At 33.5% G+C, this 27,514-nt stretch overlaps 1 protein-coding gene across 1 annotated transcript; it reads right to left on the bottom strand.

The window, feature by feature from the left end:
- Positions 1–142: 142 nt before the first annotated feature.
- On the bottom strand, positions 143–26,460 carry LOC124542579. Its single transcript, XM_047120517.1, has 7 exons — positions 25,423–26,460; positions 22,778–22,918; positions 20,418–20,499; positions 4,603–4,752; positions 4,083–4,212; positions 3,549–3,638; positions 143–3,133 (listed from the first exon to the last, which is right to left on the bottom strand). Exons 1-7 carry the CDS (start codon positions 25,611–25,613, stop codon positions 2,946–2,948), a joined length of 972 nt encoding a protein of 323 aa, XP_046976473.1. The 5' UTR covers positions 25,614–26,460; the 3' UTR covers positions 143–2,945.
- Positions 26,461–27,514: the final 1,054 nt, after the last annotated feature.

Raw genomic sequence — 27,514 nt, 5'->3', positions numbered from 1 at the left:
GAATTAAATGAATACAAAAAAAAAACCTTTTTTATTTAAGTCTGCTATTTTAAATTCATTTTCTTTGTATTACATTATATTAAAAACTGAATTTTGGATTTTTAAGTGTTTCTGTAATTAATCGTATTTATTTTATATTTCTTATTTCTAAATCAAAATATTATACTACATTAAAATTATTTACACTACAAACCTATTGTATTTATGCTGAAAACTCTTTTCATTACGTATAACAATATATTGCTAGTAATTCGTAAAATCGTTCTTTTACAAATTTTACACTTATACAAATTATGTACTTGTTATTTTAGTTTTTTTTTTCTAAACTATAGGTATGAGAAAAATAAACATTTTGAAGTAAATATCAACTTTTGATCTGCTCATTTTATTAGCAATAAATAATTAACCTCTTTTTATGTTATTTAAAAACATAACTTATTGCGATCAAGGCATACTAATTTTAATTCGTTTATTAAAAATTAGACAATTTGGTATAGACGCGACCATATAATGTTCTACAGATAATGACGGGATAAGCTCATTCTGAAAATTTACACACTTTCATTATTTTACACACACTAATATTAGACAATGCTGCAAATATGGGCCAAAGTGCGTATCGCTTCACGTTACGAGCTTATGATACCGTATAATATGGCGCTATTTTAAGCTTATACCTGGATTAAGTTGTTGGTTGAAATTATTAGCTCCATGCCCAGAACATCCAAAGATCATAATAATAGTTTAAGGCTAAAAAAACGTACACGCTACACTCTTCAGGCTTACGTTGTGATGTACTATTTCGACATTATCAAGTTTAGTGCACCAAAAGCAGTGTCAAATGAATTAACGATATTCTTCCATAGAGAACAATTTTTAATTTCGTGTTTTAGCTTAGAAAATATGTAATTTTAGTACTGTCATAATGAAAAGAGTTTTTTAAAGGACATTAAGAAGATTATAGATTCATATATGTATAAAGCTCATTTAATATTGCATTGTAAAAGTAACAAGTGTACAGGAGAACTACTATAACATTTGAGGAAGCCCGGGATTTTAAATAACAGGGAAGAGCGAAATATGTACCCGTAACCCGGTAATTTAGGTTAAGTTACGAAATTATTTTCTTACGTTATTTACGAATACGTTATTTTTTTTCTATAACATCTAGTTGAGCTAATAAGTCGAAATAGTTTCATTATTAATAATAATTTATAAATGCGTAGTAATTTTTAAATGTTTAAAACCTGTTACTATATAATATATATAAAAAGTCGAAAGCTCATAGATATGCCTACACTTGCAACTACAATCATGCGTAAAAAGCGTAAAATGTCTGAAATTTTTACATGACCTTGGGAAGAGCGGATCGAGTGCTAATTTCCGTTTAAATATTTCGTTTCTCGAAGATAAGTTCGCAGTATGGGTACAATATTCCTTTTAACGTTATAAGTGTCAACTATTAAGGTATTGCGTGATTTTCTCTCGCTTGGTTTACCATTGTATATTATTCGTTTTAACGCGGCGCTTTCTTAACATACCTTAAACTTATAACATAATGACCTAGCCACGTCGATCCGTGGATCTTTTTATTAGCATTCCTGGAATATCGGCTACTTTCAGTATACCCAATAGTGCTGATAGGCCTCCTTCCTTCCATTGTGAGTACAATATCAGGGTAGAATTTGTGTGGAAGTTATACGTACATAACATTTGAAAAACGTTAAGGAGAGCGCAATTTGTAGATGAAATTCCAACATTTTTTCCTGCCCAACACTTAACGATCTATTAATCTTTCTAGATTACATGGCACATCTGTGTCCGAAAAGGCTTTTCCTCACATTTTAGAATTAAATCCAGAATTATGTAAGAGGGTTAAAAGGCCACATTCTGTGAAATACGCCCTCGTCCTGTTTCTCTATCTTTATTTGATATAATACGTACTTAGTACCTATGCGTCCTGAGTGTCGGTGAACCGCGCACGAAGATACAATGATTGACTGCTATGTAAACTATTCATCACTAATTTCAACATTATAAATATATAACCAGCTTCTAAATATAAATAAACTACTAATTGTAATTTTAATTATAACCTAACCGCGGCACGTGATCCATTTTACAAAAGATTATAATTATAATGACTAATTAAAATTATAAACGTATACTCTATATTTAATTTTGAAGAAATGGTAAATGGCAGGATGTTCTATATATTAAATATACATATGTGCGTTTTATTAGGCAAGCTTAAACGTTATCAGATAAGTTATAAGCTCAGGCAAAACAACCGTTATTTCTATATCTAATCACAAACTACGCATTCTACTGCAAGGACCTCTATGTCAATAACCGTTTTTATAAAAGTAGTACATTAACTTTTATATAATTTTATCAAAAGTCTCTCTTTTTACCATGTTTAAAAGAGCTTTGGATGTCTTTATTGGTTAAATTATAACGCCATGTACTCATAAAGGGAATTGTTCGTGTAAATAATTATAATTTCCAATTTATATTACGTAGGCCGGAAGTTTTATTTTTAGACAAGATCATTTCGGAGTTTTGTAATTATTTTATAGATTATTGGAAGCAAAGTTTCGAAAGAATCATAAAATAAAAATGGAAATAATTTCCAATCAGCGAAAATTTGGATTCGATAAATTGAAATTTTATCTTCATTTTTGACAATGATAGTTCAAAGTAATGATAATTTAGAGTTTTAGGAATACAGGATTTGAAATGACAAACCGGCCAAGAATTTTCTTATTAATCTAGTCCAGAATATGTTCGTAATTTTATATCCATTTTGGGAGAATATCACCAGTTTAAAATTCGAAACAATGTTTGTTTTCTTGCTCGGGAATCATATAAATTGCTCGGATATTGTTTTATTTCCTAAACGTGGCGTCGATTTTGAGCCGTCTGCCACGTATGGAAAGCTGTCGTCAGTGTTCTGGTTGAGGTATGTCTGGAAAATTGTCCGGGAGCGGCGGCAACACGTTGGTCTCAAACTGCCCAGACATATTTCCTGGAGGCGAATAATTAGCAACTACTATTACCTTGCCCGCCCGAGATCTGGCCTTGCCCACTCCAAAGAACCGTGTAGCCACCCAGACCATCTGTGTGAAGTGACCTGAAGATAATGAAAATATTGATTTTTATTTCTGGTTTCATAGCCGCTGCATTATGTTGCTTAATATTTTGTCTATGAAACTACGTTTACATTATATTTCATAAAGGTGGGTGGACTGGCAAATTGATCGTCTAATGGAAAGTAGTAACCATGGCCCATAGACATGGTACTGTAAGAAATTTTAATTATTCCTTATATAACCAAAGCGTCACCAACCTTTGGACGTTTACACAGAAGTTATGTTCCTTATTGTTACACTGGCTCACTCACTATTCAAACCGTAATACAACGATATTTAATATTGTAGTTTTGTGATTGAATATATAAATTAATGGTACATCTACCGCTGTCCAGACCGCCACCCCAAACTCAAACAAGTTAGCCGTAAGTTTCCATTAAATTTCAATATGTTTACCTGCATTGACGTTTGCATGCAGAATGTCAGTATCCTTAAAAAAGTTGTACTGGCGAACTGCTGCATACCAGTACGATGATACTTCTTGGCCTGAAAGTTGTATTACCAATTTTAAAGGAAAACTATTTGAAAATTAGAGTATTTATTCTAAACTAGGAGTCGCCTGCGCCTTTACTCGCTTTTAAGGGTGTTCATTTGTCAGGCAAAAAAGAAGCCTATATGTATGTATGTATGTCTTTTCTTGGATTTCAAGTTTGCTTTATATCAAATTCGGTTCAGCGGTTTGGTCGTGAAAAAGCGACAGACAGAGTTACTTTTATATTTATATAGATAATATAGATTTCAAGCAGCTATCAAAGAGTACTTCTGAAACTACCCACACATTATCAAAAAATTCATATTTAGCACACGTAAATTACCAACAATTGATAAAATATATTAAACCCTATTTAGTAGACATCGATGTCTCACGTTATTTAATTTCGCTGATACTGTTCAGCGTCTATTCAAAATTGAATTGGAGTAATGTCTCACCGGTCACGTCAGGCTGAATATCGCTCACGGGGCGCTGATAGAGATTCTGTCCGACGTCTCGATCGTTTCTGTAACGGAATTTGTTGGTGTGCGCCAAATGGTTGGCCCAAGCTTGGGCGTAATCGCACAGCTAGAATATAAAATAATTAATTAATATTCGATCGAATAGTGTGAACATCGTTTTTCATGGGAACCCCACTCCCGGACGAGTCGATATAGAAAAAGTTTATTAGTTTTCCATGTTGTCTTGGGTCTGGGTTTTGTGGTACCGCATATAACATAAGTGCTTTATCTACTTATTTAACTATATTGAGATCAGAGTAATGTGTGTGATGTTGTCGAATATTCATTTATTTATTTATTATTTAATGAATATAACATGAAACACAGAAAACATCTCCAAGCATTATAAAGAGCCATTAAAATCAAAATATACCGTATTCAACTGATTCACGCCTTTGAATCGAAAGTTTACAGTATTATATGTATAGTTATTATCAGTTCAGAAACTTCTAATTACCTCAGGTGCCATGTAGAGCTGAGGAGCGCCGTGCCTTTGGCGATAGACGTTGTGCCAACACAAGCATTCTGTGATAAAATCGCTGTCCTGCCAGGCAGTGCGTACTTCGCTCCACTGGACCACCATGCTTACCGGCTTGGATAAAAGTATCTGAAATAAGACAAACACATGTAACATGCCTGAGAATTTGAATTATACATTGATTTTGGAGATAAAAAAGAATAAAAAGAGAAAATCTGAAAGTAATTATTTTTTTTTATCGATACACGAATGATATACTCGTATTTGTCCTCTGTTGATTTGTTCTTGGGAATTAAATGTGCCATGTACATATAATACATGCATTGTATTTCAAGACCATAATACGGAAGCATGTTGCAAGTGAGCACGGGCGGTGCTCCCAATAACAATAATACAAATATTCGAATCCTGTATTGTTACTGCATGTTAACTTTTAAATTACTGTTGGCTAGTATCCTTAGCCTCCAACACGATGTTATGACATTTGCTTTTATATAATAAATTATGTAATGAATTGTTCATAATATAGTATATTTTGAAAGTAATATTAGCAAATAACCTTCGCTAACACTCGTTTTAAAATTTTTACAGTGTAAATTTATTTTATATTCTCTAATGGAAAATCCATTAAAGTTCCCTTTATGAAAGGGATCATAAAAATCAATCACTTTATCGTGCGTCGAACGTCATTAACAGAGTAAAGATGATTGATAGTCAGCTTATATCGGACCAAGATTATCGTTGTTTTAATATCAAAACGTGGTAAGTGCTACGCTAGTAAATTGTGACATTGAATTACAGTTAACCTCTTTATTTATACATTCAATTGAATTCACTGTATTAAAAACATTTGTCGAATGAACCTCTTCCTAAGGATAGATCAAAACAATTATTTGTCTGTTAATAGAAAATCGAACTTATTACTAAGCACTCGATGTGTATGTGTATTGTAATTAGGCTTATTATGAAATAAGCAAAGACTTAACAATAGTTGTTAACTTAATGTCAAACCAGTAAAAAATGTGTCTTAAAACAAGAATGTTTTTCGTGCAATTGGGTGGTAGAAAAAAATGTTCATTTTAATGTTAAAAAAAATAATCTCGCAGATGTCATTTTGAAATTGCGTAACTCGATATTGTTTTGTAAAATTTATGAACATATAGAACTATAATGGATATGGGATAAATTGTTTATTGTAAAATAAAAAATTAATAAACAGAGTAGATAATTATAATTTTGGAGTCTGTTGAGCAGAATACATAATTAATTTAAAGCATTGTACTTATAATATATTTCTATGTATAATAATAATATATTACATAAAAATATATAACTAAGTTATTTACTCCTTTAAACATCGTTATGTTTAATGGGCAATAAAATATACATTGCAGATAAGTGGATCGTTTAGATCATAGACAAGTTATGTCTAAGATTTAAGAAAGTAAGTAATGTGCAATTTAAAAGTTACGGCTTTAAATCAATAAAGTTGCAAGTGAACCGAACAAATTGGAGCCGCGCCAATACGATTGAACCGCCCTCCATTTAATTTTGCGATGTATTCTAAAAATAAATTTTGGCATACTTTGCCTCCTGGTGTGCCAGCCTTATAATTTCGTGATTTACGTAAGAAATATAACTACGAATATTGTTACGGAAAAATTATGTTACTTTGGGTATCGTCCAAAAAATCATGCAACTTCAAAAGGTCAAACTTGATATTTGAGTTCCTTACAGATTAAAGCACTTCAAAAGTTATATCGAAAAATAAACATAGAACTATTTCGTTTACTATCTACTTCGTTCGGGTGATATTTAGACCATATATAGACCTATATGAAATTTATTTATCTTAGCTCTTTTGAAAAATTAATATAAAATACTATTTTAATGCAATGAGTAGTTGAATATTTTTTTTCTTATTCTTTGTAAAGATACAAAATATTCAGTATATACTGTATCATGATGAGTCAGGCAAGCATTCAGCAACGTGGACAATCGTGCCGACAGCGTTTGTCCGATAAATAACCGTAATGAACGTTTGAACTACGAGTATGTACGAAGCACCGACCGCCCGAGCGCCGATTTGCATCCAAAGTACTATTTTTTGAACGAATATGCTAATTTCATACTGGGTTCGCCGAGACAATAACATTGAATTTCTATTGAATTGAATAAAAAGTACTTGCACGGCATAAATTTTATTGAATATCATACTTAGATATTTTTAATACTTATACAATATTTATCAATAAAGTTAATAATGTTGTAAATAATGTGACATTTATTCAATATCGTATTCTTCGGTTAGTTACATAGCAAACTTCTCCTAAATGACTGGGCTGATTTTAATGAAGCTTTGATCGGGTTCCAGGTCTTTTAACAAAAATAATAACCTTTTTTTTCACCCGCACGATCTTTAAATAGTGAAGAAAGAAATTTTACTATTTACTTTTTTACGCTTCCTCTCATGCTATTTTCACTAACAGAATGTGATATACGAGAAAGGAGGTTATAATTTGTTAATATTTTTATTAACAAATTATAACCAATATAAACAATATTCTACTGAAGTAAAGACTACCGAAAATTCCTTCTAAGGTAATAATTTTTTATGTTATTTTCCAAAACATTTATGATAAGAACATAATAGTCAGTTACCATCGGGGATTTAATAAAGATTTCATTGTAATTAATCAGCCGCCCTTATACCTTCCTGGTAGTTTTTTAATTATTATACTGAACCTTATCAACGAACTCTAATGATAAAGTTTTTTATTTATAATTTATTCTAAATAATGTGCAGGCATTCACAATGGATCTGCCAGAATGTAGTTATAAAATACCGTAAAACGTTAACAATGTTTAAAGTATAATTACATAAGTCATACTTAGTATGAATTTATTATCACTAACTTCATATAATGAATGTGCTTAAAATATTTAAGAACACAGGAGCGATCGTGGAACTAATAACGTCATAACTTGGAAAGTTGAAAGAGCTCTTGGTATTATAAGTTTTAATAACACATTGTAAGCGTGCAACCTGTGCTTTTAATAACTTATCCTGTATCTGCCATAGCACTCTACTTAATAAGAGATTATGGAAAAGAAAAAATATTTTGTTCGTTACTTAAAAGAATGATTCAAATATATCCTACATAGTTATGTTACTTACGTTGATTATTAGTAAATAATTTTTTTTTTTTTTATGGAATAGGTGGCAAACGAGCAGGAGGCTCACCTGATGGAAAGTGACTACCACCGCCCATGGACATCTGCAACACCAGGGGGCTTGCAGGTGCGTTGCCGGCCTTTGAGAAAGGAGTAGGCTCTTTTCTTGAAGGTTCCCATGTCGTATCGGTTCGGAAAAACCGCCGGCGAAAGCTGGTTCCACAGAGTGGTTGTGCGAGGCAGAAAATGTCTAAGAAATCGCGCTGTTGTGGATTTTCGGACATCAAGATGGTGCGGGTGAAACTTAGAATTTTGACGAGATGTCCGAAGGTGAAATTCAGCAGCCGGGATTAATCCGAACAATTCCTCGGAACATTCCCCGTGAAAAATTCGGTAGAAGATGCAGAGTGATCCAACATCTCTACGCAAAGCCAAAGGATCAAGGAGATCGGAAAGGGCTTGATCGTCGATAACTCGAGCCGCTCTACGTTGGATGCGGTCAAATGGAAGGAGCTGGTACTGGGGAGCACCCGCCCAGAGGTGAGAGCAGTACTCCATGTGAGGCCGAATTTGCGCCTTGTAAAGTTTTAGGCGATGGGCCGACGTGAAATACTGTCTCGCCTTGCTGAGCACACCGAGCTTCTTTGAAGCCAATTTGGCTTTGCCTTCCAATTGACCGCGGAACTGAACGAGGCTCGAAATATCAACGCCAAGTATTCCGATACTACCTGTAGCGGCTATCGGGATGTTCTCAAATCGTGGAGATACGACAAATGGTGTTTTTTTTAGCGGTTAACGCGCAAACTTGCGTCTTTTTGGGGTTGAAATGGACTAAATTTAGCCGGCCCCAGTTCGAGACTTCGTTTAACGAAGACTCGATTTCAGACACAAGTTTGTTCCGGTTTTCTTCGACGTTTTCCCGAGAAATATTAGCGCGGCCGGTGTATAAGGTGTCAACGGTACTGTCGTCTGCATAGCAATGAATGTTCCCGATTTGCAACAAATCATTGATATGCAGAAGAAACAGAGTGGGTGATAGAACGCAGCCTTGTGGAACACCAGCATTGACGAATTTTAAGTCAGAGCATGCACCGTCGACAACGACCTTGATGCTCCGATCTGCCAGAAAGCTGGTAATCCAATTGCAAAATTTCCCGGGAAGCCCATAGGAAGGAAGCTTCGAAAGAAGCGCTTTGTGCCATACACGATCGAAGGCCTTCGCTATGTCCAAGCTGGCTGCTAATGCCTCCCCCTTGCTCTCAACTGCTTCAGCCCACCTGTGAGTAAAGTAAACTAGAAGATCACCGGCTGAGCGACCCCGACGGAAACCGTACTGGCGGTCACTAATCAGCTGATTCTCCTCTAGGTACCGCAGGAGCTGGCAGTTAATAAGGGACTCCATTATCTTGGAGAGCAAGGAGGTGATGGCTATAGGCCTATAATTGGACGGATCTGAGCGGTTGCCTTTTTTAGGGATCGGATGCACCAAAGCAGTCTTCCAGGAGTTCGGGACGACGCCTAATGCGTAGGATTGCCGGAAAAGACGCGTTAAGACCGGTGCCAACTCGGGAGCACATGTCCGTAGCACGATTGGAGGGATGCCATCGGGTCCACTCGACTTGTGAATGTCCAAGGAAAGAAGTGCTTTTCGAACTGCACTTTGCCGAAATTTAACCTCCGGCATCGTCGTATCACATCGCGGGATTGATGGTGGTGACTTTCCTTGGTCATCCAGAGTCGAGTTCGACGCGAAGAGAGACCCTAAAAGATCGGCCTTCTCCTTCGCGGTATGGGCCAATGACTCACCGTCCCTGTGCAAAGATGGAAAAGAAGGCTGACAGAAATTCCCTAGGACAGCCTTAGCGAGAGACCAGAACGCACGTGTTCCTGATGGGAAGCGCACCAGTCTCTCGCCAATTCTGCCAATGTACTTCGACTTCGCCTCAGCTATCACGTTTTTGAAGGACCTGGAGGCAGAGTTATATTCCTTTCTGAATGTGCTGGTGTTTGTATCACGAGACGCCGATGCGTTAGCCCAGTCTTGGAAGCGTTCCCATTTTCGGCGTGAAGCCGTCTTACAGAGGCGACCAAACCAGGGCTGGGACTTGCCACCAATGGGCACCGCAGAATATGGAATGAAAAGTTCCATACCCTGAAGCACCACATCGGCGACAGAGTCAGCAACAACGCTCGGATCATCCATCGAGAAACAAACTTGCCCCCATGGGTAAGATGCAAAGAAGGACCGCATCCCATCCCAATCTGCTGACTTGTAGTGCCACACGCGACGACAGCCCGCGAAACGAGGTCGTGAGTATCGTGTGACTGGCACTGTACTCCGGACGAGACAGTGGTCCGACGAGCCCAGAGGGGGATCGACGACAATCTTATCGTCGTATAGCCGTCCGGATGCGAAGTCAGCAGAAGGTCCAACAGGGAAGGTGTATGATCCTCCACGTCCGGTATTCGCGTTGGCGAGGTGACCAGTTGAGTCAAATCATAAGCCAAAGCGAAGTCGAGAACAGATCTACCCGCATGATCAGTGGTGCGTGATCCAAGCCACTCTGTATGATGAGCATTGAAATCGCCCAGAATAATGATCTCTGCGGATGGAGTCTGCTGCAGCACGGAATCTGTAGCCAATTGGACGTGCTCAACCAGTCGGTCGGTTTCGGCATTACCGCTATGGGACCTATAAAGGCACGCGTAGATTCGCGGATGGTCGTCGCAGTCTAAGCGCAGCCAGATAATTGATAGGTCCTGCCCTTTAAGGCTGCCGAGGCGTCGAGAGCAGATATCATCTCTGACGTAAACGCACACCCCAGCTCGTGGCACAAAAGTATGCTCCAATTTGTACCCGGGGTAAGAGAGAAAAGACGTATCGGCAGGAGAAGATATCTGGGTCTCGGTAAGAAAGAGCAAGGCCGGCTTCGCCGTCTCAAGGTGAAAGTGAACGGCATTCAAGTTGGAGTTGAGTCCCCTTATGTTGCAGAAGTCCACAGCGAGTGTGGTAGGGGTTGCCTTATGATGCCTGCTCCACTTGCCCCGAACAGTGGCGAGCGCAAAATTGCCCCCCCCAGAATTCGGAGGGCAGCAAATATTGGACAACATCCATACATTACTCTGATCTCAATCTAAGTAGCTAAAGCACTTGTGTTATGAAAGATCAGAAGTAATAATGGTACCACAAACATCCAGACCCAAGACAACATAGGAAACTAATGAATTTTCTACATTGACTCGGCCGGCAATCGAACACGGGACCTCGCGTCGGCGTGTCGTACCCACGTTTTTTTGCAGTAATAATTAAATGCTACAGGAAATCCCTTCTTTACGCGAGGCTTAAACATCGATATACGTAAAGCGATAAAAAATATACGTTCAGATTATGATTATCTCAGAGTGAATTTAAAGAAAATCAAAGCTCCTAGAACTCTTTGTTTCAAATACACATGCTTGTAATATGGGCTTACTATATTATGTACGAAGTATTTTTAATATCAGACGTGGGAGTAATCTCAGGTACCGCAATGCAGGCACAGCCTTAGTTATGCAAATTTTCTTGAAACGACCATTTTTGAACTTTAAACTTTTAGTTTTTAAGTAAGCGTGTTTTTCAACTACTAGTATGAGTGAGTATATTTGGCTATTCGCGTAATGAAAGGAATCAGTTTAAAAAAATCAGCGTGCCGTTATGTGAAGCCTTTTAGTCACGCTTTCATTCCTTGCACATGCTCTACTCTTAATAACAAAATGCCAGCCAGTATTGAAATCATGGCAATTTGTGTTTTGTTGAACACATTCCGTTTTAAACGCGAAAGGAGGTTATATATTTTCATGAATTTAATGATTATAGTGTTGAATGATAGCCGAATTGGCCCGAGATGGCTTTCGTATATTTTATATATTTATACCAAAGAACCAATTCAGAATGGGGTACACGTAAGTGATTATAACCGTATATCTTTAACCATAAACATAAGCTTTTTAAAAAAAAAACATAACTTATTGATAACAGATTAGAAACTTAAATATTCAAGATAATAATATTATAAGGTTCATGCTATATTAAATTATACTGGTTCAATTATTTAACTGGACTTAACACAGAATAAAAAATAACTTATCAGCTAGTTGTACAGACGAGATTGTGAAAAGTAAAAAAGTTTTTTTTTTATAAAATAGGCGGAGGACAACCGACCATAGTTAAACCTTTGCCATTGATATTGTGATGAAACTATTGATAGTGTAATGTACACTTTTAGCGGTAAAACAGCTCAGCGATTACTTTAATGATTCTGCCCTTTAAAAACTACCGCAAAAATGAGGTTAAATTTGTATAGCTTTATACACAAAGTTTAAGAGACGGAGCGGTCTCACTATTCAGTCTTTCGTTACTTTGAAATATATTTTAAAAATGTAAGTGATCCGTCTAAACAGTATTTAATTATTATTTTTTAATTTTGGTTCGTACTACATTTTATCAAATTTGATTTAGCGGTTTGGCTATATATATAACATTTATTGATCATTATCTTTTTTTCATTATGATATATAAAACTTTGTCTATGGTCTAATCTGGCAATCAATAAGAGATTGTAATAATTTTATGAAAAAAAATTAAAAATCAACGTAATTTATAAAATAGATCTACAAACATTTAATCTAAAAGTATTTAACCATTCATATACAAAATAAATGTTTTAAAAATAGAACAGTTTGTGGAAACTTGGATAAATAAACAAAGAAACGCTGTAGTCACTACAGATCGTACGAATGCGGCGTACTCGTATTTTAAAGAGTATTTCAAAGAGATTTCTTATGAAAGAAATCCTCTTTAGAACTTTTGTAATGAGAACTATGTTTCTGTGATTTTCGATTTAAACCCCATTGAATCGAATTTTTATAATATATAATAGATATATCAACCGACATATCAAATATTAATTATTATAACTGGTTGCATTAAATTATACTTTAATATGCTAATCAGCATATTTTTAGCTTATTTGGTAGCGATAAAGAAAATACATCATTTACTTTTTAATAACACATATCTATTTATTATTAACTTAGTCTTTAAAAAATAAAAGTTCTAATCTCTTTCAAAGATGTGGTGAAAATGAAAGACTCCACACAACTATAAGATTGCTACGACGTTCTACGAAACTTGTAGCACGTCCGTAGCGGAAACGGAGACGTAGCGACCCCGTTGGAAGCCATACTCGCTTCGCAACTATGCAGTTTTCCAATGTGAATGAAAAAAAATAAGTACACTTCCAAGTTTCACTTCATGTGTTTTAAGTAAAGGAATATTACAAAATACAAATTTTGTATTGTTTCCCCAAACATTAGTGTCTGGAAAGTTTCAACTCAATCAATTAAGTTACACTCGTTTAAAATTAAGTTAAGGCTTGACTTCCATATTATATAAACAGTAAACTGTAGGCCCAGTAACTTTACACGTGAACCTTAACCGTAGTGTACGAATTCAAATTTATTATCATGATAATTAATCGCTCATTTGATAACATAAAAATGCAATGTTTACTAACGATAAACAATATAATCCAAAAAAGTATATTTCAGTTATCTCTAATTAATGCTATAATTATTTTTGGCCCAGATTTAAAATTTATTACATACATTAGGTTATTGAATTTAAAATTAAAAATAATATATTTTTTTTTGGCCGTTAGTTAAATTTCTATTTAAAAGCTTATTTATGTTAATTATAGAAAAAAATATCTTTCTTTACCTTATTTTTTTTTCATGGAAATTTCGGGTAGTTTACGTGTCGGAATTAAGAATTTGTTAAAAGATCTTGAAAAAAAGACGCGTTTCCCACCCTAGGGAATTTGTATTTCTCTATTCTCTATTCGCGTTTATTACTTCACTTTGATGTTCCGTACGCTCCAACTGCCTTTGAGTTTAAGGTTTTCAGCTTATTTCATCGCGGATCAAATGCGAGTTGGTGCATACATTTAAGTGGCAGAATATCATGCTACACATCACACATTCATTTTTCCTCACGATGTTTTTCTTTGCCGCAGAGAAATGAATGAATGAAAACGCAATCTGGGTTTGTTTCAAACTGTCTTACCAGGTCATCTTATAGTCATCATTCAACACGGTAATAATTAAATACATGAAGATTTATTAAGTTCCTGTTGGCATATAAGAACGCAACCTTATTTGTTTAGGAGTTGATAACTTATTATTTTTTTCTTATTTTGATATTATTTATATGTACGCTTGTAACATTTTTGTTCTAACAATATAATTCGTATTTTTCGAAGTTATCGTTTATTTATTTCAACACTTCCTTTCGCATTTAAAACGGAGTACGTTCAAGACACAACTTGCAATGTTTTCAATACTGGCATTTGGTTAGTAAGAACACTAACCTCTGAATGATATCGAAGCGTGACTAAAATAGAATGAAAAAATAAAACTAAAAATGAATTCATTCAGTATGTATTTCCAAATTTAATTGTTCTAAGAGTTGAAACACTTAACATTCGACAACAACACACGTCAGCTCTCGAAACTTAAAAGGAGGGTTAAGTATATTAGTTCCTCTATATATAACTATTTTAGATTTTCTGTTATTATTATATACTATTACCCATGTTTTGAATAAAATATTCAGTAAATCATTAAAACAAATAAGTTTTAATATTCATTAAGATTTAATCATGGCAACATTGAATATCCTTTTTTAATTGTTCTTTTATATCTTCGCAGACTTTTGTCTATGCTGTGGTGTATATTTATATTTCTTTTATTGAGTTGAATAGTTAGACGTTACTTTTCATTCCTAAAATATTGTGAAATGTTTAGATATCATAAAGGCTTGAAGTTCTAAAAATGACCGTTTAAACAAAATTTGCATATCTAAAGGCTGTGCCTGCATTGCGGTGCTTGCTATAACTCGAACGTCTGATATTGGAAATATCTCGTTCTATGATCTAATAAAAGTATATTTCAAGCATGTGTGTTTGTAACGAGTTCGAATGTTTTTTATTATTTATTAGGTTGAAATTATAATTTTTATTTTATCTGTATTATTATCTATATTTTAATTCGACTATATTAAAAAGTTAAACAATACAAAATAGTCAAGTTTACGAAGAGGCAAATAGATTTTTTTAAAAGTAAAAAATATATATTTAAAATAATTGAGGATTGAATTAAACGCGTCTGAACAGATTTGGATGCTCAGTTTAATTAATTATTGAAATACATATTTCCCATTGTCTTAACTAAAATCTTACATACCAGGAATTCATTTATGTTAAGGGTATTTGTGATATAGTGTTGTTTGCTGACGATACTTCCCTGATTTTTAAGGTTGACAGGAAAAAAAATTACTATGACGATGTGAACGGTGCATTATCACAGATACACAATTGGTTTACAGTAAATAATTTAGTTTTGAATGCTCAAAAAACAAAATGTGTAGTTTTTACCCTACCTAATGTTAGCAAGCAAAATTATAATATATCTTTAAATGGTGACCGTCTTGAAGTAGCTGATACTACGGTGTTTTTAGGAATAGAATTGGATTCCAGACTTCAGTGGACTTCTCATTTATCATCCCTAACAGGAAGACTCAGCTCCGCAACATACGCGGTTAGAAAAGTTAGACAACTAACTGATATTGATACCGTTCGTTTAGTTTATTTTGGTTATTTTCACAGTATTATGTCATATGGCATATTACTTTGGGGTAACGCCGCAGATATTGAATCTGTCTTTATTTTACAAAAGAGAGCAATTCGGTTTATTTATAATCTTGGAGCTAGAGACTCTCTTCGGGATGTTTTTAACAGAGTAGGAATACTTACTGTTGCGTCGCAATATATTTACAACAATATCATGTATATTCACAGTAACATTGATCACTTTGATAAAATCAGTGATAATCATTGTATATGCACTAGAAATAAGGATAAACTTATAACGCCAAGTTTCCGACTCCGCAAAGCCAATAAATCCTTCTTGGGGCAAGGTATCCGTTTCTATAATAAAATTCCGCAGAAATTTTTAACTTTGCCGTTTAGTAAATTCAAATCGTTTGTTAAAAATACATTGGTAGAAAAAGCATACTATTCGATACAAGATTTTGTAGATGATAAAAAAGCGTGGAGTTAATACCTGTTGACTTCCAAGCAGGATACATTTGGATAAATTTAAAAATAGGTACGATTTAATATTTAGTATTACAACTAATTGAATTGATACAGTGAAAATTAAAGAAAAAAATGTTTAAATTAACTATTTTTTGTACATAAAGTAATAATAATTTAAGTTTAATTAATTCAGTTTAATTTTATCATAATTTTTTAAATGACACAAAGAAATTAAAACAATTCTGTTGTCCTGTCTATTTTTATGAAATCTATGATTGATAGAATTGATAGAATTGACTTCGCTTCGCTTTCGCTCGGCGCGGCGCGCGGCGGTTCGGCGCCATCTATTAGAATATTCAGGCGTAACCTCGCCGCCTCGCTAAGCGTAGTGCGCGCGGGGACATGCCGTTTTTGTCGTTAGTGTGTGTGCGCGTGATTCTCAAGGGCAATTAGCTCCTGTAGTCCCCTTAATTGAAATAATTGTATTTAATTAACATGACGTTGTATTTTTTAAATGTTAAAAAAGAGTAACTACTGAGTTTCTTGCCGGTTCTTCTCGGTAAAATCTACTTTCCGAACCGGTGGTAGCTTCACTTAACTGTAAAATGACGATTCAAAAGTGCTTATAAAAGCCTACTTGAATAAAGTTTATTTTGATTTTGATTTTGATTTACATTGTTATGTTTCCCAGTACAACGACCACCCAACGCTAGAATGCAACAATGCAATTTTTAGGTTTTTACCGTGAATATTCTTCGTGGTACTGGTTGCATAACTAAATAACTATTGTTAATAGCAAACATAAGCAACAATATCATAACTGCGTAGCGATACGTTCACATAATGCGATTCTAAACTCCTAGTATGACGATATATCTAAAAATAAGTAATGAAAATCTTACTTATATAATTGGTTTACAATTTTAATGGCGTACCTAAAATAACTTACGTGACTGTAAATATCACTGAATAATAATTTCGTGTAGATTATATTTTCGTATCAATCATAATTTAATAATGAATAAAAATCGAATTCGTCTGAAATCGATACAGATATCTAATCTTATAAAAATACAAAATTAAATAAAACGCGAGTTCGATTCTAATTTAATGAAGGTAGTACAAGCGATTTCAACATCAACGGATATCTTTATCGGAAACCATTTTATTTATCCCACATAAATTACTAGTATTTTGGATTGTTACATCAGGGAGAAAATCGCTTGAACGATTAATAAAGGTTTCGAGGGGCAAAGATCCCATTTCATATCCGTGAGATTCAAGCGAATTTATACTTACAGGAATAGATATTTCAATCTCAATTCCCTTGTCTTTTCTAAGACTCGCCTATTTCAATTAGGGTTGAAATTCGCTTCCACTAGTGAAAGATAACATTTTCGAAATTCTGAATGAAAGCTTCATATTCTCACTTCAGTAATTTCTATAAATACACGAGATACTAAATGTATTTATATTTAAAACAAAGTAAAGTAATTAAGTACATTTAGTATTGCGCTTAAATACCTTAATTACAATTTTAAACTATATAAATATTATGACTAAAAAGTTAAAAAAAGCCCAGTGTAATTTTTTTTAAATGTTTGAATGAAAACGAATTCCACTTCACTCTCAATCATTTTTTCTTTTTAAAATCAATAAGCTAGAGCTCAATCTCATTATACTTTAGAGAGATCGCTTTTGGTGCCGCCTTGCTAGCTAATCACTACATACCATGAAACAAAGTTGCTTTCTCTGTCCCTTTATCCCTATGTATGCTTAAATTTTTGAAACTACGCAACGGATTTAGATGCGGTTTTTTTTTATAAAAGATAGAGTGATTCGAGAGGAAGGTTTTTGTATATAATACATGAATAATATAGTAAAAAAAGCCGGGTCGGATCGCTAGTATATATTATAAATGTGAAATAAGGTTTATTTGTTAATAACATAATTTACAAACATAAAAGAAAATATTCAAATAAAGTGAACAGGCCTTCAAGTCTCATTCTGACGAACATAAGTAAGAAATGTTTATTATTTCTTACCTATATGGATATCAAATAAACAAACAAATTTATAAATAAAACAGATATTGTCTTATGAAGTCAAAATGGATGGCATAACAGAAAGCTTAAAATGGTTTTATATTCAGTTGGATATATTCAAGGTTAAGACGGTCGCGTTTCCTATGAGGTCAAGGGCGCGCCCTATTTCCGGAACCTTCGACTACCAAGGACCTTGTTGACTGGAATAACTATCATGAGGCTCATTATCAATAAGAGAATGATGAAATCATACGATACACATAAAGCACCTTAAATCCACCTCAATAAGGCAATTGGTTATAAAATTAAATAAAACAACAATCATGGCTGTATTTAGGCAAACGTTAAGTAAATTTAAACTATTACAGTCACAAAAACTCAATGGTAACATCAGATAAAAATGGATTCCATTTACAATTACATAATCAAATAAAGCTTTTCATTATTCAGTACTTTGATATAAGTCATTATTATCGTTTATTCTGAAAGAAGTTTCGGCACACGTACCTATTATGAAAATTAGTCTATACTTAATTAAAATAAATGAACGTAAACGGTACGTCCAAAAGCTCCATAATATACATCATTACATATATAATAAACGATGTTTTGGTATATGACCAAATTACATAAAATCATTATAAATTGTAACCTATGTGTTATTCTGATGTTTGATAATTGTAAAATTTCATCCAAATCCGTTCTCTAGCATTGTGAAAGAGTAACAAACATACAAACATCCATCCTCACAAACTATCGCATTTATAATATTATTTATTAAGTATTGAATAGAATAATAATTATTAAAGATTTACGAATCGCTATTTTAATTTATTACCGACAATAGGATGCCCACTATGACAGTTTATTCAAGTAGGCTCTTACAAATATCGTTTGAAATGTAATTTAGCAAGATAAATGAAATGTAAAACTAACAATGGAATTTTAGTTCCACCACGATGAACTGGCAACACTTACGTAACTAATTTACAAGAATAGATGAATATTATAAATGCGTCTAAAAACACTATCTTAATAATATCTCATCATAACTAAAAACCTATTTTGAAGAATTAACCTAATTTAACCTAAAAGTCACGCTACAAAAGGAACAAATATTCGTCTGTTATTTAAAATTATGGATCTATTTTATTTGCAGTTAAAACGCTGTGACTTTGGAGTATAACTGCAAAAAATATAATGCAACACTACCTCTTATGCATCGACTGGTAACAGTCAGGAGGAGGAGTATCAGAGGGCTAGGACTAATTTGGGGATCGAAAATGCAATTCAACAGAGATAAGCTGCTAGAATTCCACGCGTACATGATTTATACGATAGCTATTTTTAAATTTGACTTATAACTTCTGTATACTGTTGGTGTAAATAAGACTTAATTAAATAACAAAAGGACATAAGTACTTGAATAAGTTAAGAGACAAATAAATTAGACGGGAAAGAAGTAAAATTAATGTAAGAACTAAATGTATATACATATAAATCATAAGTAGTATATAACCTTAAGCGAATAGCTGGTATTAGAATATGTCATTGACTGTATGGCTTAGTGTTGAAATCATCTTTTAATAGACCTTAATATGTTTGACAAAATATTCGTAGAAACTCTTTGACATTTGGACTTATTTCATCATATAAATGTATTCTCGAAAATGATGAAGTCTTATCCAATCATTTACGTTTATTAAAATAATACCCGCATTTATAAAGATTTGCAACCTCTAGAAGAAATAAATAAACAAAAGTTCACTATAAAATTTCAGCCGAGAGTTTCACATGCAAAGTTCTAATGGGTCAAGGGCCTGACTTTCCAGATCATTCTACTCTTTTTATATAAATATAGAGTTTCACTTTTTATACCAACTGGTTGCTAATTTTAATTCTAATATGATTAAATATATAGACGGCGATAATCTTTATCGTTTAACTATCAAGTAATCTCTTCATCCGCAAATATAGATAACACATAGTTCTAATGAATACATGTGTTCGCTACACCATTAATTCTCACGCGTATTTTAACTACATTTTAATATATCCAAAATAATTGGGCTATGCATTATTTTTGTAATCTAATATAACATGTAACTCTCCTGATAATATAAGGCTGATGTATAACTGTTTAAAGTTAAATTTCAATCGGATTGGCATTTGTGAAATTAAGAGGAATAGGGTTGTATTAAAATATATATATAGTGTTGTACTGATTAAGCACATACTATTAATAGTGATATTTAGCAGAACAGAACATTGCATGGAATAGAGAAATCAAAGCTTTGTTTATCTCGTCGTCAAAATCGTTTCCAATTTTAAGTAATACAATATCATTTTTTGTAACAGGTTCTACTATTTTCTTTTATACTTATATACTTGTAACAGGTTCTACTATTTTCTTTTATACTTTAATATTGTTATGACTTACCCTTTGCAATAGTTTCTGCCTGTTGTCTAGCTGTTCAGGTTCACTGTCTTCTTTGTTCGGCTCGTGGTTTTTCCAAGGTTTCCTGAAAATGAACAATAGCCTTAGATTTTTTAAATATCATGATATACTAACCTTTAATGTTCGATCAATATAGATAGTGGTGTAATTCATCAATCTTAAATAACAGGAAATATTTATGATTGATGCGTGACATCGCTGACAAATATAAAGGGACAGGGAAGTTATACCATTATTTGTTACATTTCTAAGAGAGTACAAAAACCTAACGAGCCTTACAGTAGTATCACTTATACGTGTGTATACGTTTAACAACTCACCGTTGATGCTTCGAATTCCAAATATTCTTTATTCAAGTATACTCATAAAAGAACTTTTGACCATCATGTGTTGGATTAAATGTGAAGCTACCGTCAACATTATATCCAATTCTAGCACTGATAGTGATGATTTGAGTGAGCTTGCCCAGTCTTCAGATACACACTTTTTGTAAAATCAATCGTACAAATTGGACGCGAAAGTAAAAATTTCAGAGAATCTTGTAGAGAAATCAAAACATTTTATTACCAATTTAATTAATTAGCAAATCACTTTAACACGTCTTAAATATTTTATAGCTGTTTTGACTCGATTTTGTTTACGTAAAGTACCTATTAAACGAAGCGGAAAGTTGCATGCGTGCTAAATTAGCCTGGCCGGAAATGGAACATTGGCTACCCCATTTGACCTCTAGTAAGGGAGACCTGCGTGTTCGTTGCTTTGATAGAAGTAAACACGGGTTTCTTAGCACGCGATTTTCACATAATCACTGTATTATATCTTTTATATAATTACAGTTTGTACATTTTATACAATAACAAAATAAGATTATGAAATCATATATTATAGTGATTCTAAACAGGTTCAATGATCATGTCACTGTACAGATTTTGATAAATAAAAAACGACGATCTTATAAAGAGATACTAGCCAATTGCGCAGAATCCATTCATTATAGTACACGAATGTGTGCACAAAGCTGGTGCATCATGTATTCCCTAACTCTCATAATCCAACGACGAAACCCGAAAGACGAAAACCGACACGGCAATACTTCAAGCATTATTCTCCGGATAAATATGTGTTTTTGAACTTATGACTTGAATGGTTGTACTTAGTTTAATTATAGTGCAAAATCTTCAATAATCGTGAGATTATGTAAAACTAGACGTTTAAGTAGAAATAAAAAGGAATTCATTAATTTTTGTTAAATTGTGAACAAATATTAGTTTTCTTTTAAATCTAAAGAATACATTGAAAATATATATAGTCTCAAATAATTATTACATGTATATTGGCGTTTTGGGAACCGAATAATTCGTTCCGCTTCATAAATATTGAACTACAAACAAAACAAAAGTAATCACGATTCTACGTAATTAAAGTGTGCCGGTCTGAGATGAAATAGTATAACATTTTAATTAATTTTAGAATTAACTGTTGTTCTTTCTAAATTAATTATATAAACATGAGTTAATATTTTCGAATGAACAATGGGTATTCTATAAATAAAATTGTTAAAATAACAATGATTTTTTTATATAATTAGCTTCCGTCCGCGAGTGCGCGGTAAAAAATAGCCTAAGAGTCATTTTTATTTTTATTTTTTTTAAGGTATTAATTTCTTTAGTAGATTATTTGATAAATGACGATACATTGGTACATTAAATAATATTAACCGTTCCTTACATCACCAATGCGCTACCACTCTTACTTACGTTATATGTTCCTGTAACAACAATACCGAGTAATTGCTGTGTGGCGGTAAAATATCGGATAAATGCGTGCTATCTAGCCAGACGGGCGGGCGGACTTACAGCCCCACCATCAACTAACAAACTATATATCTTCATTCCCATTCTTACGCGATAACAGTAACAAACATCCATCCAAACTTTCGCATTTATGATAAAATTAAAATAAGATAACACAAGATTTAATTAAGGTAAGATTTAGTCAAGTATATTTTATTTTTAACGTAAATCTATACATATAATAAAATAGCCCTTTCTTACTCGATCCATATTTATTTAAATACAGTACATATACCAAAATATCATTTTTTGCAAATTTTGTCGGTCTGTCTGTCTGTTTGTTCCGGATAATCTCTGGAACAGCTGGACCGATTTTGACGGGACTCTCACTGGCAGATAACTGATATAATAGGGAGTAACTTAGGCTACAATAATTTATTTTTTTGTTATATTTAAAGGCGTACCAGGTCGCGGGCAAAGCTAGTCGTAAATAAACGGTTAAAAAGGTCGTATGATAGAAAATTAAATTAAATAATAAAAAATAGATACCTCGCGTGGTGTAAGAGTGCAGGAGCTACCTTCTTTTTCAGATTGGCCAGTGCAGTGAGCTCTTCGCGTTTCCGAGACGGTGGTGGAGCTCCACATAGCGTCAGCAGAGGCGTTGGCGCTGGCTGAGATGAACGGAGTAGTCTACGAAGAAAAGAAAAGACTTGAATAAGAAGAAAAGACAATGAGATTTAGAAATCGACAATTTATTGTTGTACTTGTTTGTACTTGTTACCAATTCTTATATTCCTAACAACCTCTAACCAAAGTAGTAAAAACATAAAGCAATGCTTAAGATTAATTTATTGTTAGATTATTGTTCATTACATTAGTTTTAGAATGATCTATATATCACTTTTTTGTCCAAGATTTTCTTAATGATGATGAATTACAACCATAGTCATTTCTGGTCCTATTGAGCCCCGTTGAAAAAGTCATGAGGGTAGCAGGAGACCTGATGGACCGAGGTGGTCCAGTGGTTAGAACGCGTGCATATTAATGATGATTGAGGGTTCAAACCCAGACAAGCACTACTAAATATGCATGTGTTTAATTTGTGTTTATAATTCATCTTGTGCTTGGTGGTGAAGGAAAACATTGTGACGAAACCTGCATATGCCTAATTTCATAAAAATCTGCCACATGTGTATTTCACGTTGTTATTGTTATTTTTGTTGTTGATGGACCGACACTAGTTTCCTAGGAACAAGGACGGAAAAAAGGAAGAAAGAGCCTAATGTGAGGCGCTACATGCGTTGGCACGCTGACTTTCTCTTATTCTGGACGCATTGTTAAGAGTCTGTGCTCCTTGGAAAATAAGTAAAGCGAACAAACGATCCAAACATTCGTATTTTATTCCAAACTAGTGACATGCCCCGGCTTCGCACGGTTGCAATGCTGATACTAATATACTACAGAATTTGTTTATTTACGACATCACATTATGAACTTCTAAAATCTATTCTATCTATTATCAGTGTTTCTTAACTATATTCATATACATAAATAAACACAATGTCCATATATATATTATATACAAAAACCTTCCTCTCGAATCACTCTATTAAAAAAAACGCATCAAAATGATGATGATTATGTCCCATTGGCATTTTAAGCACTTAAACCTTGGAGGAATGGCGCATAAACACCTCGCATTATTGCCTCTACTGGTGACAAGAGGGCTGGTGCAATTTTTTAGAGGATCGGAATTTTGCGATTAAACTGGGGAAATACTATTAGCATTCTTTCCACCATTCCACGCAGTCATTTGCGCAGTACATAACTATTTTTATTTGTCTATAATTAAAGCCTTAATCTTATATGTTAATATCGTCAGTCGTTTTTTGTTCCAGTGATTATGAGACCATAGCTGCACTAAAAACATCGGTTACCGGCTCCAGTCGTTATTATAGAAAAATAAAGATAATTAATTTTAGAATGCGGGAAAATTAAATAAAAACAAAACCTGTCATAGAATCATAAAAATCTGTTAAATAAACGCGAAGTTTCGCTTTCGAATCTCTTGTAATATAAATATTTATGTATTTCAATGTTTTAGTTAAAAAATAATTTAAATCGACGTACATCTTCAATTATATTATTAAGGTTTTCTAAAAGGAGTATGTAATAAAAAATATAAACGTTGCTGTTCCTTCGTTTAGCTTCAAGCGTAGAAGAAAAGATTGCTTATTTTAATTAAATCTCTTTCCAGATTGTCTGTAAAGATGGTACTTTGTAGGTGATTTTTTAACTAAGTCCTTGATGCAATAAGAGACTTGAACGAAGCTCAGGGTAAGGTGACAATGAAAAGGTTTTTTTTTTTGTTGTATTTCTTACTCCGCAACATAAATTCATACTTCCATGTGTTGTTTGGTTCCGTCGTGTTAAAACATCTATTCTAATGTTTAAATGACTCTCTATTAGCCATTGTTGTCACTTACGCTTTCACGGCTAGAGCACTTAAACGTATTTGATGAGTTTGGAAATGTGGTATGGCCCTCAAAGTGAGTTACTCTCACATTTATAAAATTAGTACCTGTAGATAAAGCAGTACCCGTGGCATATTATAAATGAAATTCCCGTGGGTGCGAAAACGGCGCGTCTTTTTGTTAATACGTCAAACGGGCTGTCGCTCTAATTATTATCAATTATTGACGTAATAACAATTTGTTAATTACTTTACACAAAACCGGGAATTCACATTCGCTTTTATACAAAAGTTCGTTCGTTTGTTCACGCCACTATTACGTCCGGTGAAATTGCTTGAAAAATATAATTATTTGAAATAATTAATTGAGTTTTTCTCCTTTCAGACTAAAACGATCACATTCATTTATTAATAATAATTGCTTAAACATTTATATAAACAATATTTTATAACAAAAAAAATTCTTCATTAATTAATTTAGAAGTTGCATAATATAAATATTATAACTTACTTATTATCTCTATTTCCTACTATTTGCCTATTTAAATATTGGAAATCACAGATTTTTTGAATGCTAACAAATACGGAGTTAACAAAGGACTACTTATTATTTACTTCAGGTGAAACTACAAGTTAATATTGAGTCTAATGTTTTATTACAAAATCAGTTTCAAAACAATAAGGAGAACATTTGCAAAACATTGATTGAAAGGCAACGTACCGTTTTGATGCCGGTGTACGCTTTGACAGTAGCGTATAGTCGTACAGATTCGAGCTGGATGGATTGTTGTTAAAAACGGGCGAGGGAGGGTAATAAGCTTCATCTTCCCTGTGATTATTATTCACTAGCATCGATTTTAGAGGCAATAATTCGACATTGTCGTCGGCACGTCGGTCGCGGGGTGCCGTCATAGCGCGGATAACATCGCGCAGCGCGCTCGGCTGCTTGCAGCCTACTGTAGTACTGATAGACGCGGCCTTGAAAATGCTGCATAGCGCCGGGCGTGAGATGAAATTACGTTTACGAAAACAAAAACCCTTAATATTACCTTATTTCCTTCTAAGGCTTTTTGTGCTTTCATGTAATTAATAATATCGTCTTATGAGAAATTATAGTTAAATGGAAATATTAAGCGAAAATATTTTAATATTAAATTACACATATTTTAGTTATTTATGTATTTGTTAAAAATCGAATTCGATACATTGGCATTTTACTTCTGTAATTTATTTTATTTAATTTCTTTCTGTCTTTTCTTTACGTCCTATTTAATCAATATACATTCATTTGTAATTTGTCAATTTAATAATTATGAAAAAAAGAAATTATTTCTTTCTTATATACAAGTATCTAGATATACCTATTAACTTTTTGCCTAAAAAAATATAGCCTCGTGTCACGTTTTTTTTTAATTTACAGGTATTTTACGGGTACACGAGAGCAAACCGCGCTTAACAGGGGTTGAACTGCACATGCGCACTTCAAACTCGCGATTTTCTGTGCAACTCCACGTTGACATTATGTTCCTCGCTTAGGTCAGAAGCACCGAATGGGACATTGAACTTAAAAACATACAATAAAAATACCTAGCATTACTTAATTATAATGTGTATCTTAGCAGTCAAACTGGCAATAATATTATTGTAAGATGTGGAGCAGAAACGTTTCAACCTACTGAGACACAATTCACACAATTAATACTATCAACATTTCAAAGAATATGTATATCAATTCTACGAAATAAGCATGAATGAAATATGATGTCTTTAAAATAATATAGATAACGTTATAGTGATGTACATCTAAAATTTGCAAATCCTAACTGTAAATCTCAATAAAATGTATTTACTGCCGCGTCTGTGGGTTGGTACATTTATTTCAAATAAATATTTGTACAAAAAAAAATATTTATTCTTAGCCTTTGAGACCTTTTATTAATGAAACGGAATGACTGCAATTATTAAAATTATTGAACCTCGACAAAGACTACGCATTATAACCAAGACAAACGCAGCTGAATATTAATGTGCTTAATTTTAATATGTAAATATAATAAAACTTATCATGCTCATTCGTAAAGGAAAACGTCGTGCAGTAAGCTGCATGTGTAGGAAAAGAAAGTTCTAATTAATTATTAAGGGTCTTATAGGTGGATTGGAAATTTTGTTTTACTGAGTAGCCTATATTATGAATTATTAATTATGTTGTTGTTTATTTTATATTGTAGTTAAACTTTATTTCCTAAAAATGAAATGCGCATATGTATAAAACTTCTTTTAAAGACCCCTTCAATATATCAGTTTGATATGGCAGACATTTTATGACCGGACAACTGTTCACTATCGTTTTGTCTCCAATATCTAGTGTAATTAATAATAATTGGACTGGATGTAGTGAGCAATATAAGCGAAGCGTGTACATCATAACTTTCGCCCGTAATTATTATTGGAGAGCCGAAGGAGCAAAGTACTGGAATGTTGCGTATTACAAGCGGACCTTCAGGACGGGTGGGTATGGTATGGTTGAGAACATTTTTTCTTTTCATGCCATGACTTACATCCGGAATAGGGACACGTCCTGCTTCACAACATCAAGTCTGCCCACTTAGCTGATGGATACTCACCACGTTAGAGAGCTAAGTTTGAAGTATATTTTGAAGAGAAAATCGATCACATGGGATTATCTAAAAATTACCGGAGCTGTCGACACAGCTAAAAACATTTCTATCTTTTACTCACGTTATCCGTTATTCTGGTAACATACTTCGAACAATCGACAGAAAGAGAGTCTCATTGTGGAGACTCTGAATTAG

Source organism: Vanessa cardui, chromosome 2, assembly GCF_905220365.1.
Source record: "Vanessa cardui chromosome 2, ilVanCard2.1, whole genome shotgun sequence".
Taxonomy (NCBI): Eukaryota; Metazoa; Arthropoda; class Insecta; order Lepidoptera; family Nymphalidae; genus Vanessa; species Vanessa cardui.
The sequence above is the reverse complement of the archived record's forward strand: the minus strand, read 5'-3'. Positions and strand labels throughout refer to the sequence as shown.